This window comes from Podarcis filfolensis, assembly GCF_964270895.1.
Source record: "Podarcis filfolensis genome assembly, chromosome: 7".
In the NCBI taxonomy this organism is placed as follows: domain Eukaryota; kingdom Metazoa; phylum Chordata; class Lepidosauria; order Squamata; family Lacertidae; genus Podarcis; species Podarcis filfolensis.
Genome location: NC_139603.1, coordinates 81,942,901 through 81,961,292, shown reverse-complemented (window position 1 = coordinate 81,961,292; position 18,392 = coordinate 81,942,901). Strand labels below are relative to the sequence as shown.

Genomic DNA, 18,392 nt, shown 5'->3' with positions numbered 1-18,392 from the left:
CTTTTTTAATTTTTTATTTTAAATTACAAACATCAAATTCAACATCCATATTCATTTTCTAACATAAACCTATTACATATTTAACTAAATTAAAATATACCTAATTACTCTAGACTTCTCTTTGCTGTATACAAATCCAAGACAGTTAGAAATTTTATATTAAAGCTTTTATATTATAAATAATATTTCAAATTCCCCGATACCCCCCATTCCCCTTCACCCATGTGTGATCTGTTGTCTTTTCATTGCTCAGGGCCTTAGGGTTTTATTTAGACATATATGTGTACAACCTTAGCACCCGGAACTTGAAACTCCCGTTGTTCTAGGCGCATTTTGCGACAGGGAATTTCATTAGTGCGAGCAGTTTCTGAGCTTTGGGTGCAGTACCGTGCCTAAGATTTCAGATTAAAACTGCAACTGCTAGAATGAAAGGACCTTTTCTGCCTCCCAGCCACTCTCTGAAGACTGGAGAAGGGACCCACATAAGAATATTAGGGCTGGAGAAGTATGGCTTTGTTTTTGTTTTTTCAATCTTCAGAAGTGGACTAGACCATTTGAAAAATCAATATGAGATTTTAGCTGCAGTTCATTCATTTCCAGTTTTGTATTCTTGTTATAAAATAGCATCCCTAGACATTCTGTTGCGGCGCCCATAACCTAAGTTTAAGATCCCATTTAGTTCCTAGCTTTCATATCTAACACTGTTAGTTAGCACTTCTCTATTAGTTACAACTTTGGATCCAGAACAGAGCAGGCATGCCTCTGTGTTTCCAGCTTCTAGCCTGCTTCCACTCACACATTTCTCCCTGGCTACTGTTCTCCTCCACGGCAGCTAGGAGAAAGGGGTGGAGGAAATTGGCAGTACGCCTTTCAACTGATGTCATCAACTGGGCTCAATAACTGGTTCTGCCCCGACTGGGCTAGTCGACTGGAGCACTTCCAAAGACCTTCCAATCCTGGGAAGCAGGTCTCAGTGCACTGGACTCACAACTGTGCATTGTGAGCACCAGACTCAGCAGAGTATAAATAACACGGAAGCTAGCTGTGAAGCATAACTTCTACAGTGGTACCTCAGGTTAAGTACTTAATTCGTTCCGGAGGTCCGTTCTTAACCTGAAACTGTTCTTAACCTGAAGCACCACTTTAGCTAATCGGGCCTCCCACTGCCGCCACACCATCAGAGCACGATTTCTGTTCTCATCCTGAAGCAAAGTTCTTAACCCGAGGTACTATTTCTGGGTTAGTGGAGTCTGTAATCTGAAGCGTATGTAACCTGAAGTGTATGTAACCCAAGGTACCACTCTAATAGCTGCTACAAACTAAAACTACTGGCTTGCATGAGTCTTGCAGCTCTCACTCAGCCATCTAGTCACTACAGAATGATAACACACAGAAGAAGAAGAAGAGTTTGGATTTGACATCCCGTTTTATCACTACCCGAAGGAGTCTCAAAGCAGCTAACATTCTCCTTTCCCTTCCTCCCCCACAACAAACACTCTGTGAGGTGAGTGGGGCTGAGAGACTTCAAAGAAGTGTGACTAGCCCAGGGTCACCCAGCAGCTGTGTGTGGAGGAGCAGAGACGCGAACCTGGTTCCCCAGATTACGAGTCTACCACTCTTAACCACTACACCACACTGGCTCCACAGAGAGACAGGCAGTCAGGAGCGGAAGAAGCGAAGAGCAGTTTCCGCCCCCTCTTTTCTCAAAACATCATATCAGGAGATTCTCGCAATGGGAGGGGGTGAAAATATCAACATAAATGCCCCCATCCCATTAACCAGGGGGATACCACCACTTAAGTGGGAAGACAGGTGAACTAATGCCAGTGGACTGGAAGAAGCAAAGATGACCAGTGTCAAAGCAATGATTCTTCAACATCAACTTCATTGGACTGGTCATGTTGTGCCGATGCCTGATTATCCTCTTCCAAAGCAACTATTCTATTCCGAACTTAGAAATGGAAAGCGTAAAGCTGGTGGTCAACAAAAGAGGTTTAAAGACTCTCTCTCAAGGCAAATCTTTAAAAATGTAGTATAAACACCGACAACTGGGAAACACTGCGAGCGCTCCAATTGGAGAACAGCCTTTACCAAAGGTGCCATGGGCTTTGAAGACACTCAAACTCAGGACGAAAGGAAGAAATGTACTAAGAGGAAGGCACGCTTGGCAAACCCTCACCATGATCAGCTCCTGCCCGGAAACCTATGCCCACACTGTGGAAGGACGTGTGGATCCAGAATTGGCCTCCATAGTCACTTACGGACTCACTTTTAAAACCGTGTTTATGGAAGACAATCTTACTCAGCTACGTGTAATTGCAGAAGAGGAAGAAGAAGAAGACCTTCTTCTTTAAGTGTAGCTCTTGCAACCTATCTCATTCTTTTGGGATGCTGAGGAGGAGCTAAGGTCATTGTCTTCTTCAAAGAAACTTGTCTGACCATCTTAGATTCAAACAATCACTGGGTGCAGGATCCCAAGAACTGGAAGGAACTTGGGGCATCATCCAAACTGACCACCCCACAAACCCAGAACAATACTTTAGAAAAAGAGTGGACTGCAAGCAGGTATTATTTTCTAAAAAAAAGGATCTCAGTGATAAAAATCGAGTTTCCTAATGGCCATGCTGATAGATGGTTATCTCTAAACCGCGTTAACAGAGGACTTTAGTAACTTACAGCTCTACAAAAATGACAGAAAGGGACACCAAAGTGAACAGGGAAAATCTCTGCACTCGTTCTCATTTTTAGTGGAATATCAATGATCCAAGAGTCCTATTTTTCTTAGGATATATCTGAAAATGGCAGGAGGTTTTATCTAACAGATTTTAATTTTTATATATATATTTTTTCCTGGCCTGTCAAACCAAATGGACAATTTAAATACCATTTTTACAATGCCTGTAACCGCACAGGGAGAGACCCGTAACTTTTCCTTCACGAGCTCAGATCTTCTTGTGGAGAAAAAAAGAGCAGACGCCTTTCTAAAGCACAGTCCTTTATTTTATAACAAGTAATCGGCTGAGGTTACATCAAGAGCATCTGTATTTCACAACAGGGGTTCAAGCGTGTACCTGAAATTTAGGTCTGCAAAACTGAAGTGGATCAAGGCACTCCTAGAATAGAACTGCAGAGTTGGAAGGGATCCCAAGGGTAATCAAGTCCAACCTTGCCATGCCCGAATCTCAACTAAAGCATCCATGGCAGATATGTCCCTGTGCACAGGGATAAGCGACCTTCGACCCGTCTGCAACTTAGTCCTGTTGAGAATTCCATTCTACCTTAAGGAACAGACATGGGATTGTTATGTGTCACATGTCTGTTTACATTCCAGCACAGTATGCTGGGAACTTCCGTTTGTGTATAGCTTTTGCTTTTGCTGTTCTCTCTGAGACAACACAAGAGAGAGAGACGACATGTTTCTTTGTCCTGATTTATGATTACTAAATCTGTAGTTGTAGTATGCTTCCACGAGCCTCACGCCTATTCTGTGTGTGCAGTTCTCTCTGCTGATAGCATGCCCTGGGTTTGAAGCCTGGGTCGCTGATTTACGTCAGAGCACGGGCCGATGGATGGAGACGGCACAGCTGGGGCCTGCCAGCTGGCCTCCCGGCTCTCTGCATGTCGACAAGTCCTGCCCCAGGGGTCTGAGAGAGCCCACAATGGCATTTTCTCCAAACCACACCCACTTACCAATCAGATGGTGTTACTTGTGATACCATGTGATGGTGCAGGGGAGCGGGGTTAAATCCTGTATTAGCTGTGTTTGCCTGTTTCCACGAGCAAAGAAGCAGGATTTAACCCTCTGCTGGTCGGCTGATGAGCTGGGGGTGAAATCTTGCTCAGTTCAACAGGATTCAACACAGGAATGGGATTTGCATGGAAAGCCTGCTACAGCAAAGCAAGGAATTCAGGAAGGTTTGCATCAGCATCCCCTGCTAAATGAATCGTAGAATTTTAGAGCAGAATAATCTATTCCTGCAATGAAGGAATATGCAGCTGTTCCATACAGGGATTGAACCTGCAACCTTGGCGTTATCAGTACCATGCTCTAACCAACTGAGCTATCTGTCAATTTGTTGTTGTTGTTTAGTTGTGTCCGACTCTTCATGACCCCATGGACCAGAGCACGCCAGGCACTCCTGTCTTCCACTGCCTCCCGCAGTTTGGTCAAACTCATCTTCATAGCTTAGAGAACACTGTCCAACCATCTTGTCCTCTGTCGTCCCCTTCCCCAACATCAGGGTCTTTTCCAGGGAGTCTTCTCTTCTCATGAGGTGGCCAAAGTATTGGAGCCTCAGCTTCAGGATCTGTCCTCCCAGTGAGCACTCAGGGCTGATTTCCTTCAGAATGGAGAGGTTTGATCTTCTTGCAGTCCATGGGACTCTCAAGAGTCTCCTCCAGCACCATAATTCAAAAGCTTCAATTCTTCGGCAATCAGCCTTCTTTATGGTCCAGCTCTCACTTCCATACATCACTAATGGGAAAACCATAGCTTATCTGTCAGTTTAATGAAGGCAAAACCCTTGTGCCTGATGCCATCACGACATCAGGTGGGTGGTCCTGCCCATCTATCAAATTTAGCCCAATCCTGTTAAGGCTAAGCCTCGTAAGACTGACCGAAATGTTTTCCCACCCCTGCCCTAGGGAAGCGACAGGTGAATGAACTAAAAAGTGTGGGATGAATGGATGGAGAGCAGGAAGGTGTACAGCCTCTCCCCATCCTGGAAAAACAAATCAGGATGAATGCTGATTGATGCATGACCAACAAAATCAGAATAAATTTTCGAGGAAGACCGGATGCAGTCTAACCTTCATGCAAGCAAGCAGGATTAATGCAAAGAAAGACATTGTGAAGAAATGGGGGGGAGTGCAGAACCTGGGTCTCACAGGAGAATCTTATCCCCTTTCTTCTTGCGAGGCCAAATATACCAAAGTTCGACAGGCACTCAGTTGGCAGAGCGCAAGACTCTTAATCTCAGGGTTGTGGGTTTGAGTCCTGCACTGGGCAAAAAGATTCCTGCATTGCAGGGGGTTGCACTAAATGACCCTCCGCGTCCCTTTCAACTCTACATTTTCTATGATTCTATCTCCCTCCCCCACTTTGAGAGAGAAAATCCCCTTTTTTCTTTTCCAATCTTTATTTATACTTTTCAGGTTTATACATTTCACTGATTTTACCACCATTTTGACATTTCAAAACTTGACTTCCTTCCCCCTCTTTCTGAGGTTCCTTAAATTTATTTTTTAATATCTACTGCATATCCAAATTAACTCAATTAGCTCATTTAGTCATCTTCTTTAAATACATACTCTTATGAAACTGCAGGTTATTACAATAATCCTGCCAGTGTTCTTATCTGTTGACAATTTATCTGTAAAAATTAAATAAACCGTTTCCATCCTTTTATAAAAAGTTTGTTATCTTGATTTCTTATTCTTTTGGCAAGTTTCACCATTTCTGCATGTTCCATAAGTTTTTGTATCCATTCTTCCTTTGCTGGGACTTCTGCTCCTTTCCGCTTTACGGCGAGTAACATTCTTGCCACTGTACACATGAATAGGTTTCTATACAGTTTAGGTAGTTCTATCCCTATAATTCCCAAAAGAAAAGCTTCTGGTTTTGTTTTTTTACAAGCATTATTTTAAACATCCTTTTCATATAGGGAAGGAGGAAGATCCCAGCGCTGCTCCCCAGTGATGTAGACTTAGGACTGCAATACTTCAAGGACCTCCAGTGTGGTGTAGTGGTTAAGAATGGTAGACTCGTAATCTGGTGAACCAGGTTCGTGTCTCCGCTCCTCCACATGCAGCTGTTGGGTGACCTTTGACTAGCCCTCAATTTTCTCTATTAAATTTGCAGACTGCCCTTTGCGCCTTGGTTTTTGAACGTTTCGGAGCTCGAACGATCTTCCGGAACGGATTACATTGGAAAACCGAGGTACCACTGTGTTATAGCGAAAAAAATGTAGTGGTCATAGATTGTTAGAAGAGGGACTTGGGAGAGACCTGGGTTCGAATCCCCAACCAGTCAGAAAGTTCGCTGGGGGTGACCTTGTGCCACTCGCTGCCTCTCAGCCTGACTTACCTTGTTGTTGGGGATTAAATGGGGAAGGTGGAGAACCACATATACAACCTTAAGTTCCTTGGAGGAGAAAGGTGGGATATATATGTCAGATATACCATATATATAAATAACAAACCTTATTTTGTTCTTGTAAACTCCTTTGCAAATCCAAATGACTGAATGACTGAACGGGAGAGAATTGTTGTAAGGTCTAGAGCTCAGTAACCTCCAAAGCTCACCTGGCTGCTATTGGCAAGCCTTCTCTTTCCACTAATGTGAGTAATACAAAATGCACATTTCTCCTCTGAGAATCACATCTTTGCCTCTTTGAATTCTGGAGAAATAATGCATTTGGTCTGGTTAGCTAGCCAAATAGCGTAGCAAGGGGCTTCTTGCTTCAGGGGAAATCAATTGCTCCCATTAATAATTGGATGCCTCCCTAAATAGCTCTTGCGATGGAGAAGACAGAACCCATGCGCTCCAGCCGTCCCAACAATACTGTAGGCAGAATGCAGCCTGCCCCTCTAGGAAAAGATTTGTTTTGCACATGTAACCGTGCTTGTTTATTTCATTATTAATGAATGCAAGCAGCCAAAGGGAAACAGCCATTTGCATGCCTTTGATTTGAGTGAGGTGAAGCTACATGAGAAAATCAGAAACTGTGCATAATTTAGAAGCCAGGAAGGAAAAGAAAAATCACGATGTATGGAGTTGCAAAAGTTGCGTGTGTGCCTTGCAGGTTGGCATATCCAACGACTAATAATAATAATAATTTATTTATACCCCGCCCATCTGGCTGGGCTTCACTAGCCACTCTGGGCGACTTCCAACAAAATATTAAAATACAGTAATCCATCAAACATTAAAAGCTTCCCTAAACAGGGCTGCCTTCTGGTGTCTTCTAAAAGTCTGGTAGTTGTTCTTCTCTTTGACATCTGGTGGGAGGGCGTTCCACAGGGCGAGCGCCACTACTGAGAAGGCCCTTTGCCTGGTTCCCTGTAACTTGGCTTCTTGCAGTGAGGGAACTGCCAGAAGGCCCTCGGCGCTGGACCTAAGTGTCCGGGCAGAACGATGGGGGTTGAGACGCTCCTTCAGATATACTGGACTGATCCTCCTCAAGCCGTCAAAATTATACGGGATCAAAACCAATGCATGATTCAAGCAAAGGTCAGGTCCCACGAGACCTAAATTTCCACTGTATTAATTCTCCCCCACCTCCCAGGGCACTATAGAAGCAAAAAGGGGGAAGACCTGTGGAAAGGTAGGTGAATATGCAGTTTGCCACTTGCCAGCTATAGACCTTGGAGATGGACCAACTTTGAAAGATGTATGCTGCCCACCATGTGAGTTATGAAGTCCGCTTTGGATGTGAAAGCTGCTTTGACTCTGGGCAGGACCAGAGTGGGAGACAAGTGTGGAATCCACAGAAAAATGGTTTAGTGTGGGTGAAGCCTGGGCAGGACATGTTGAGCTAGAGGTGCAGCCTGTGGCCGATTCACATGGCAGTTTATTCCATTGTCCTGGCGTTTCCCTGACTGTGAATTTCTGCATTATGTTGACTTTTCATACGACATAAAAGGCACTTCTGGAAAAACAATGGAATATAACTCTTATTTAGTGTGCATTACTGTTATTTGATTCCAGAAAAAAAAATCAATTTGCAGTACCTCCTGCCAGAAAATCGCAGGGGTGAAGTGATTAAATTTGAGGCAGTACACTGGCATAACAGATCTTTCCCGGTGTTCTCACAAGGGAACAGAAGAATGCATGGGCAGAAATGGTGGAGCAGTAGCAATATGGCCTGCTGGTGTTTGCTGTTGTGTATGAAGGATATTGACAAGATGGAAGGTGTGCAGAGGAGGGCAACCAAGATGATCAAGGGTCTGGAAAAGGCAAGTCTTAAGAGGAACGGCTGAAGGAGCTGGGTATGTTTAGCCTGGAAAAGAGGAGACTGAAAGCAGATATGATAGCCATCTTCAAATATCTCAAAGGCTGTTACATGGAATATGGAGCAAGCTTGCTTTCTCCTGCTCTGGATGGCAGAACTCGAACCAGCGGCTTCAAGTTGCAAGAAAGGAGATTCAGACTAAACGTTCAGAAAAACTTTCTGACGGTAAGAGCTGTTAGAATGTGGAATGGTCTCTCTCAGGAGGTTGTGGACTCTCCTTCCTTGGAAATTTTTAACCAGAGGTTGGATGGCCATCTGTCATGGATGCTTTAGCTGAGATTCTTGCATTGCAGGGGGTTGGACTAGATGACCCTCAGATCCCTTCCAACTCTGTGATCCCAGCATGGCAGAGCATAACGCTTTTGATCTTCAGGGTATGCGTCATGGCAAGAAATTTAATTTTAACCAATTTAGGCTGCCATCCTAATCCCACTCTCCAGTGTTTATGCACCAATGAATTCAATATAATTTATTTATGGGTAGGCACGCTTAGCACTGTAGCATTACTGAATTATTAGTTATACCCTGCCTCCCCCCACCCCTCACGGGAATCAGCTTCAATACTTGAGGCACCAGACGACCTTCACGCAACATCACATACTCAACGCCCTTAAGAAAGTTGCCAAACTTCCCTGAGAATGTTGCAAACTTTTCCGCATTCTGCAAAGCACGCGGGAGTGTTGTCAGCGCGCTAAGCAAGACGAGCAGGCGCCTATGTGCCTAAGCCGCAGATATGCTGTTTTACAGCGCTGTGCAAATCGCGCATCAAAGGTGCAAGCAAGCAGCGCCGGTTTTGCACAGCTCAAAGCAAGAGCATGCGTTTCTAATTTCTTTTCGCAAGAACTGTTACTTTTGCATTCATCTACAAACGCATGTCTGCACCCATCTTGCGAGTGCTATTATGTTTGCACTATTCTGAAAATGCATGCGTGCATTTTCTTGCAAGTGCTATTATTTCCGCATTAATCTACAAACGCATGTCTGCACCTGTCTTGCGAGTGCTGTTATGTTTTCACTATTCTGAAAATGCATGCGTGCACTTTTCTGACAAGTGCTATTATTTCCGCATTACTCTACAAACTCATGTGTGCACCTATCCATCTATCTAGACTAGTGCTATTATTTTTTGCATTACTTTAAAAATGCATGCATATGCAGCTTCTCTACTCCAGCAAAGCGCGCGCCTCACTGTCAAAATCGGAGAGCAAAAAAAAAAAAAAAACCAAAAAAAAAAACCCACGCACGGACAGAAAGAAGAAATAGCGACCCAGCCTATTCATCTAACAGGGAGCTCCTTATTTCCTTCCCCGGAAATCAAGCCCCGCCCCGCTCTCCCCTCCCATCTCCCGCTCCTCCAATCAGGGAAGCCCTTCCCACGCCACGCCCCCTTCTTGCCCCTGCGCGGCCAGAACCAGGAGCCGCGGCCGCCCCAGCGCGCCTATCGCCGGCCCGCGCTTCCGATTGGCTCCCGCGCGCCCACGTGGGCTCACCCGAACGGCCCTCCCCCATTCCGTCACGCCCCTTCTCTCTCTCTCACCGGCGTGCGAGCGCGAGAGCTCGGGAGGAGGGGCGGGGCGAAGCGTGCGCGCGGAAGGGGGAGGGCGAAGGAAGGAAGGGAAGGCGGCGCGGGGATTGGTTGCTAGGGCGCTGACGTCAGAGACCCGGAGGGCGGGGAGAAAGCTGAGGCACGGAAAAAGGTCAAACTAAAGGCGAGGAGAAGCGGCGGCAGCGGCGGCCGGAGCGGCGGAGGGAGGGGGGCGGATTGGGCGGGAGGGGAGAGAGCGAGAGCCCCCCCCCGCACCCCCCACCCCCACAGCAGGTACGGGCGGGGGGGGAGGAGGAGGAGTGGGGTACGCTGTTCCCCGTGGCCACGCCCCCTTCCTCGCCTTTGGGGGGGCTTTGTGGGGGGGCATAGAAGAGGTGCCCCCCTGTACCCTTTTCTCATTGCTTCTCCTCAGGAGCCCCTGAACTTATAGGGGTGACATGGAGGGGGGGGAAGCCTCTGGTTCCCCTCATGTAATGTGTGCCCCCCCCCCAACCAACATACACAGATAAGCACCCTAAGGTGCCAGCCCTCCTCACAGTCTTAGGTGCTTCTGGCTGCCCCCTATGTTCCTTATAGTTCTCTCCCCTCACATTGGGGTCAAAAGCAGAAACTGCCCTTCCCCCCTCTTTTTTCTGTCACTTCTGCAAAAAACAGCAACAGCCACCCCAACCACTTAGGGGTGACCCCTGTGCTTCTCCTCCTGCCCTCAGGAGCCCTAGACTTAAATGAGGAAGTCTTTCCTTCCCCTCATGTAATGTGTCCTTCCCCCCCCCCAACGCACACATAACCACCCTAAGGTGCCAGTCCTCTTCGTGGTCTGTGTGTTTCTGAGACCTATGTAGGTGTGTGTGTCCCCACCTCACTTATGGGGTCAAAAGCAGGAAGCTCCCCCCCTTTTTCGGCACTTCTCTGAAATAAAACGACAGCCCCACATTGAAACGCACCTATATTCGTCACCTCAAATAAGTCTCCCTGCTCTTTTGCAGTTTTGGGGTTTTTTTTGGGGGGTACCATTCTAGAGTGCCCCCATATCTGTCCCAAGTGTCCCGGAGAAGTACCAACAGTCCTGTGCTTGTCTCTCTCCACTCCCCATCCCATAATACTGCCCCCACCTAAGTTGACAAGCTTCCTCCTTGTTGTGTTTCTGGGCATTGAGGATGTCAAGGGAATGGGATGGGGGGTGGCGGGGGGAGGGCTTGCTGAAAAGTGAACTGGTACAAAAAGGAAAGGTGCTGTTTGAAAAAGGGTTTCTGTTCTATATGCTTTGGGCAAGCTTACACACACACACACACACACACACACACACAAATATATATGCATGCCATGACCTCTGCATGCCCCGCAGGGTCCTTTTCTGGTTACGTTGGGTGATGCGGAGGGGAGATAAAGATGTTTTCCCTGCTTTGCTGTCAAGATTCCTTTAGGGAGGAATGTCACAGATGGGTTGGAAGAGTTGGTGATACAAGACGCAAAAGAGTTCTGTCGTTTTGCCCTGAGAGGTCTTCCCTGTTAGGGCAGCTGTACTGCATAGGAAGGCAGCTCTGATTCCTTTGATTATCTTTTTGGAGCACCCTGTCTTGGTGATTGCTGTTTGACACTTTGGTCGTCCTTTAGGGGGCAACTGGGTGTTTGGGGAAAGAGCACAACCCAGCAGCTGGCAGAGCTTTCCCTTTCTCCGTAGAATTGAGGAAGTGGGGCAGGGGATATCCGTAGAATTGAGGAAGTGTGGCAGGGGATATCCCGAGTGTTTCCCTCAAGCTTCCCAGCAAAATAGTTTCTATAAAAGACGGATATCAAGTGACAGTTTTGTGTAACACTCTTCACTTCCTTGTTTATCTGCTTTCCTTAGCTAGGCTTGCCACTTCTTTAAGATTGTTGATGGATGATGTTGTACGGACTAAATATATATATATCCCATGATGTCTGATAGGGAGGGACTGGGACTAAAACAGCAGATTTGTTTCTTCATGGCCATTGCAAGCAGTGTTGGATTGAAGGAAAGGGAGTTTGTGAGAGGAAGCAAGAATGAGACAAGAGAAGTCTCGGAGCTGTAGCGTATAGCAACAGGAGGTTGCTCCTGAGCTGGAAACTTGGGTTCTGCTTTCTGAAACTTTCTGCTGACAGTACACTTCTTAGGGGGAATCTGAGTGACTGCTGATGCAGCATTGCTGCTCAGGATTTTTTTAAATAAAAATTGTGGTTCATTGAAATTACTCCATTTCGATGAGCTGTACCCAGGCCTGCGGTGATTGACAGTTGTGCATCTAAGATGTGGAAGTTGCCTGTTCACTATATGAGCAGTTGCTGCTTTGTATCAGGAAACCACTCTATTTATATCGTCGTTTTTTTACAGGGCTAAATGAAGAAATCACATGTACACCTAAGTAGATGATTGTTTGAAATAAGTGTGAAACCTCTAGAATGAGAACAGATGTAAATTGCTGTAGTCATAGGGTGACTTCTCTGCAATCAGCCCGATAGCTCATCACAGCACAGTCTTAATTGAACCTGCCAGACGTGTCAGCATGCTTACTCAATGCTATCCCACCCTGTCTCGTTTTGCAGAACAGCGGTAAAGAATGCTGGTGAGGGCAAACCTCCACAGAGTAATGAAAAGCGAACTTCTTAACATTTTGACATCAGGGTAGAGAATTCTTCCTCCCAGCTGCTTTCCTCAGGAGGCTTATCCAGTTCGTTGATTTGAATAAAAATGGACACAATTAGCTCAATTAGCTGCTATATAAAATCTCAGTTTTCTGGCCTGATTCCTCCCGCTCTCAGCCCCACAATTCCCAAGGACTAGAATTATTTTGGTTTTGCTATAATTATCCTCATATGGGTGGGGCTCTTCGAAGGCTGCTCACCTTTTCTTTTTTTGGGCTGCCTTAGCTGTTTGTAAGAAGTTGTGGAGAGGCTGAGAGATGGCCGCCTTTCTCTTTTCCCTTCCCAAACTGTTTGGACTAACCACAGCGGAGTTGAGTTCGCTTGCTCTAATAACATATCACATGAGGGAGGGCATAACCTTTGAAGGGGTATTGAAAGCAAAAAGCGGAGATTCCATTGGCCTTTTTACAAACTGGGTTAAAAATTAAGCTCCGTGGTGTGTTAATGTGCTCCTGGAAAATATGTCACCAATTTCATAGCTGCCTTCCACATCTTGAAGTGTGGGCAAGAAGCAGTAACTCAGCAGATCATTCCAGATCTTATGATCTTAGTGGATTTTTGGAGGTCACCAGCCTAAATATGTTTGTGTTCTCTATAGCAAGTGGGACAAGCATCTTTTCTCAAAACCTTGAGGTTTTATTCACATTGGCCTTTTTTTTTTTTTTTTTTGCTCATGAGATCTGGAACAAGTACACAGTCTCTTGCAGTACAATACACAGCTCTTCATATATGTCATGTTATAAGTCCCTTTCAAATCTGAGGAGATGGTTAACTTGTTGGGAGTAAAGATAGTGTTGCTGTGAGACATATTCTCAGTGGTAGTGCCTGTTGGGATACTTGTACGTGCATCACGAGTATGAGGAAGTAGTTATGTAATAGAGTTTTCCATCCTATCCCACCTACAGCCTTCCAAGCAGCCCTGAGAATGGGATTTCCCTCATACTGGACATTATGGAGAATGTGCTGTTCCTTTATCTTCTGTTTTGGACATCACTGAGTTGGGAGCAGATTGCAGCAGTTACAGTTGGGTTGTGTGGGAAATGGGACTTTGGGTACAGTCTAGATCATGGTAGGGAAACTGTTTTGTCAACATGGGCCAGACCGTTATCAGGATCAGCCTCTTTGACCAAACCTGGCAGGTGTGCAAGGCTGCCAATGTGTGACTCGCAAGGCATCACAGTGACGTCTTGTGCCGAAGTACATTGGTACCTCGGGTTACATATGCTTCAGGTTACAGACTCCGCTAACCCAAAAATAGTACCTCGGGTTGAGAACTTTGCTTCAGGATGAGAACAGAAATTGTGCTCCGGCGGCGCGGCGGCGGCAGCAGGAGGCCCCATTAGCTAAAGTGGTGATTCAGGTTAAGAATAGTTTCAGGTTAAGAACGGACTCCGGAACGAATTAAGAACTTAACCCGAGGTACCACTGTACTTTGAACTCCCAGAGTTGGGACTTAAAAGCACCTTGTGGGCTGCTAAAAGGGAGGGGTTGTTCCTTCATTTTGGCAGAGAGTTGCATAGAATCCCCTGCTAAAACAGTGATTAAAAAAAGAAGAAAAAACCCTCCATTTTAGCTGATTTTGATGCACTTCTCTTTCTGAATGTTTGGAATCTCCTGCTAAAAATGGGAGGGTCCTGCTATTTTGGCAGGGGATCAGATGCAGGCTTTCATGGAAAACTGCCTAAATGATGTAGAGGAAGCCCATTTCCTTGAAACAAGAAGGTGTTTGCATGGAAACCGGCCAAACTGAGCAGAATTGAACCCTGCTCCTCAGCTGATAAGTGGGGGTTCATTCCTGCTCAGTTTGGCTGTGCACTTCTGGGAACTCGTACCCAGCCAACGCAGGATTTAACAATTATCTAGTGCCTATTAGGTGATATCATGTGTGATGTCAGCCGATGGGTGAATGGGCATAGTTTTGGGGAAGTAGCCTGGCAGTTCAAGTTGGACTCCTGGTGGGCCAGGATTGGCCTGAAGGCTGGAGGTTCCTCACTTCTGGCTTAGATTATACACATGCGTAAGTGAAACCTTTTGAATGTGGTATCCATACAGTGTTTCTACAACAGTGTGTGGTATGAGGAGGAAAGTTCAGCTTTCAGGTTGTTCTCAGGTAACATCTACATACATCACCATATTAAAACAATAGTTGTACTAGAGTAAAAAACCTGTTCATATCTTAAGAATAAATACTGCCGTGCAATTGTGGGGAAGGGAGGGCAAATGGAGAAGAATCTGTACAGTCTCTCTCATCTGCTGTTTCTTGTATTGGTTTCCAGGAGAAGACGGAGCATAAGCGCTCGTGAAATATAAGGTGCAGTGTTTGGCTATGTCGGTGGCCTTCTCCCCGTTGGTGGATGAAGCAGTGGCCTTAGCAACCATCTCCTCTCTGGGGAGCAGAGAGAATTCTTTCTCCCTCTCTTCCTGCCCCTCAGGTGTGGCCACTTCACTGCATGAAGTATGTTTGCACATGTTTCACAGTAAAATAGGCCCCAGAGCACTTCAAAGTGCTTCACACAGCTGTAATTTCAGCAGCTCTGGGGAATCCTTTATTGTGGCACTTCCACGAGCAAATTCCAACTACTGGCATTTCTCGGAGTTAATTCTTGTGTGAATGAATCCTAAAATCGGCTTCTTTCAAACCAGAGTCCAAAACTTTTCCGTTTCATAAGTTCATTAGTAACAGTGAATGGGTTCCAACTGCAAATGCAGTATTAGGGAAACTTGGCAGTTTCTGTTTATTAAATGCAAGTAAAATAAACATGCCCATTTCTGGAAAAAATTGTGGAACACCAACATCACAGAGAGAATCTGAAGAAAACTTGGGGAAGGTGGTCAGTGGGACAGATGGCAATAGAAGGGAAAGCGGCAAACAGTTTCTTCCAAGCTGAAAAGGAGAAAGATGGGGATGTTAGAGTGCTTTAAGTCCTAGAAATTTGCCACTTTCTGTTGCAGTGTTCAAGCAGTTCCTCCAGTTGACAGTTACCAGGGAGTTGCTGCCAAGCGTCTTTCTCAATGCCTGCCTTCAAAATCTACCCTGTCCTGGGCACATCTCACAGTCCTGTCTTAAAAATGCAACAACTCAAGCTTCCTTCAAGAGGCAGCAATATATTAAAGCACAGTGATGTGGATTTTCCGGGGGGTGGGAGGACTGAATTGAGTTTTTTTTTTTTAATTAGGACAGCATTCATTGAAAAAAAAAATCGGTTGGCATAAGAAAATATTCTCACATGCTGGAGTGTGATCTAATTTAGCATGATCAGTTTGCTTGTATTTATTAGACAAAGCAAAAAAGTATTACATTCCAAGCTTGCCTAGTATTGTATTTGCAATTGACATCCATTCATTTTCTGCAAATGAGCTTACAAAAACGGAATTTCTGCACGGGGAAATAAAGCCCCAGAATTTTTTTTGCCCCACACCGCTGGATTTTCTAAACTCAATTCTATATGGATCAACATTTGTAAGCAATTTAACATTAGTGACCACATTCCAAGCAGTAACCAGGTGTTTACTTCGGAGAAAGAAAATGTGAACTCTAGGAGGTATTTCTACCTGACTTAAAGTCTATCTTAATTCTTTTTAGGGAGAATTGAAGAATGTGGGGGCAGAGCTTAATGTGAACCTTCTTGAAGTCCTTCTGCAATTTTCTAGTTCTCTGTCTCTTACGTTTATATGAATGCGATCAAAGTTGATAGGTACTTGTGGGTCAGAAATTCTTTCTGTCCCAATTTCCATCTATTCCCCAATCGCCTGCTCACCCCCACTTGCTGCCTGAAACCTTGTGTAATATTTATCTTGGTGCTAGAATGTTTCTGGAATACTTGAGGTAAATTGGATGAGGCATTTGGGAGATAAGAGGGTTCAACAAAAGGGGTGACTTCACTTCTTGAATATTCTTCAACTCTGCGTGAGTTCCCTAACCACTTGGCTCACAACTTTTCTAATCTTTTGCTTTTAGTGGGAGTTAATAAATTGGGCCGGCTCTCATGTGGAAGTTGGCAAGTCTGTGTTAGTGTTAGGTACATATTTAATTGCAGCCTTTATCTCAAATGCTAGGATAAATTGCAGGGGCAATGCCATGTTTCCATAGATGTGGGAGGAGAGGCATGGGTTGTGCAACTTTGCAATAATTTATTCTGGGTTGCTTAGCCGCAACCTGCATCGTTTGCTGTTGTTGTTCCTCTCTTAGTTGTGTTACCATTCCCGCCAGTTACACTTCTGCTGGGGTTTTGTTTTTTTAAAAGGGATTGTTCAATGTGTTCTCTAGGGCTGAGGGCCACGGTTGCATGCTTGCACTTCATAGTACTGCCTTGTTTAACACAAAACAGCATTTGTGATGTGCTCATTCTCCCATCTAGTTGGTAAATAGCTCTTGACAGATGGGAGAGTGAGAACTATTTGTACAGCCTCTAAAGTGCAGGAACAAAATGCAGGACTGTCTTCCTCCCTACAGTTAGTGTTAGTTCTTAAAGTTTGAAGGAGAATGAGCAAGTGTTGCATGTGATCATCCTAGCACAACCTGCTCGTGATCTGCACGTGTCTTTATCCTTAAGAGAGGTTCCTGCTTGTCTCTGATGATCAGTGGAATTTTTAAAATGCCAGTACTAATGCATTTGTTTTGTACAACAGGGCACTTGACATCTTGTGTGCCATAACTCAAAATACTGTGTGCAAGTTGGACGATGCACGTGGTTAAAAAGTTGTTTATGCAGAACTTGCACTGTGCGAAGTGCTTTAGAAAGCCTTGCTCATCATAATCGTATGAGGTATATTTTTCAGATTTTGCAGATGACAAAATAAGACTGTGTACCTCAAAATCAGTTTGAGAGCTCATAACAGCTGAGGTGGAATTTGGCCTTTTAGATCATGGGTGAGTGGTGTAGCTTCACATCACTAGCTTTGTGAAACCGTGATATATTTGTAATTGGTTTTCATCTCGGGGGGGCCTAGTTGCTGCAAAATTTGGACATTGGGGTAAGGACAGAGGTGGTGTGAAGGAAGGAATCGGTTGTGTTATAAGTATAGAATCATAGAATCATAGAGTTGGAAGAGACCACAAGGGCCATCGAGTCCAACCCCCTGCCAAGCAGGAAACACCATCAGAGCACTCCTGACATATGGTTGTTAAGCCTCTGCTTAAAGACCTCCAAAGAAGGAGACTCCACCACACTCCTTGGCAGCAAATTCCACTGTCGAACAGCTCTTACTGTCAGGAAGTTCTTCCTAATGTTTAGGTGGAATCTTCTTTCTTGTAGTTTGGATCCATTGCTCCGTGTCCGCTTCTCTGGAGCAGCAGAAAACAACCTTTCTCCCTCCTCTATGTGACATCCTTTTATATATTTGAACATGGCTATCATATCACCCCTTAACCTCCTCTTCTCCAGGCTAAACATGCCCAGCTCCCTTAGCCGTTCCTCATAAGGCATCGTTTCCAGGCCTTTGACCATTTTGGTTGCCCTCCTCTGGACATGTTCCAGTTTGTCAGTGTCCTTCTTGAACTGTGGTGCCCAGAACTGGACACAGTACTCCAGGTGAGGTCTGACCAGAGCAGAATACAGTGGCACTATTACTTCCCTTGATCTAGATGCTATACTCCTATTGATGCAGCCCAGAATTGCATTGGCTTTTTTAGCTGCCGCGTCACACTGTTGGCTCATGTCAAGTTTGTGGTCAACCAGGACTCCTAGATCCTTTTCACATGTACCGCTCTCAAGCCAGGTGTCACCCATCTTGTATTTGTGCCTCTCATTTTTTTTTGCCCAAGTGCAATACTTTACATTTCTCCCTGTTAAAATTCGTCTTGTTTGTTTTGGCCCAGTTCTCTAATCTGTCAAGGTCGTTTTGAAGTGTGATCCTGTCCTCTGGGGTGTTAGCCACCCCTCCCAGTTTGGTGTCATCTGCAAATTTGATCAGGATGCCCTTGAGTCCATCATCCAAGTCGTTGATAAAGATGTTGAATAAGACCGGGCCCAAGACAGAACCCTGTGGCACCCCACTAGTCACTCTTCTCCAGGATGAAGAGGAACCATTGATGAGCACCCTTTGGGTTCGGTCAGTCAGCCAGTTACAAATCCACTGAATGGTAGCATAGTCAAGACCGCATTTTACCAGCTTCTTTACAAGAATATCATGGGGCACCTTGTCCAATGCCTTGCTGAAATCAAGGTAGG

General features: G+C 45.2%; 1 protein-coding gene and 1 long non-coding RNA gene across 22 annotated transcripts in view; both read left to right on the top strand.

The window, feature by feature from the left end:
- Window positions 1–18,392, top strand: part of LOC310766314 — a 125,881-nt gene that overhangs the window by 78,671 nt on the left and 28,818 nt on the right. The gene's annotated exons all lie outside the window — the stretch shown is intronic.
- LOC310766276 (uncharacterized protein) overlaps window positions 9,690–18,392 on the top strand; it is a 38,124-nt gene continuing 29,421 nt past the window's right edge. For 7 of the 21 annotated variants that reach the window (XR_014549984.1, XR_014549985.1, XR_014549986.1 and 4 more), the window contains exons 1-3: window positions 9,814–9,831; window positions 14,499–14,654; window positions 17,002–17,092. Coding sequence is in view for 2 of the 21 variants with exons in the window: in XM_083622389.1 (XP_083478515.1) it covers window positions 14,549–14,654 (106 nt within the window). In the remaining 19 variants the exon portion in view is untranslated. The other 14 variants (XR_014549992.1, XM_083622389.1, XM_083622388.1 and 11 more) reach the window with 12 other exon arrangements.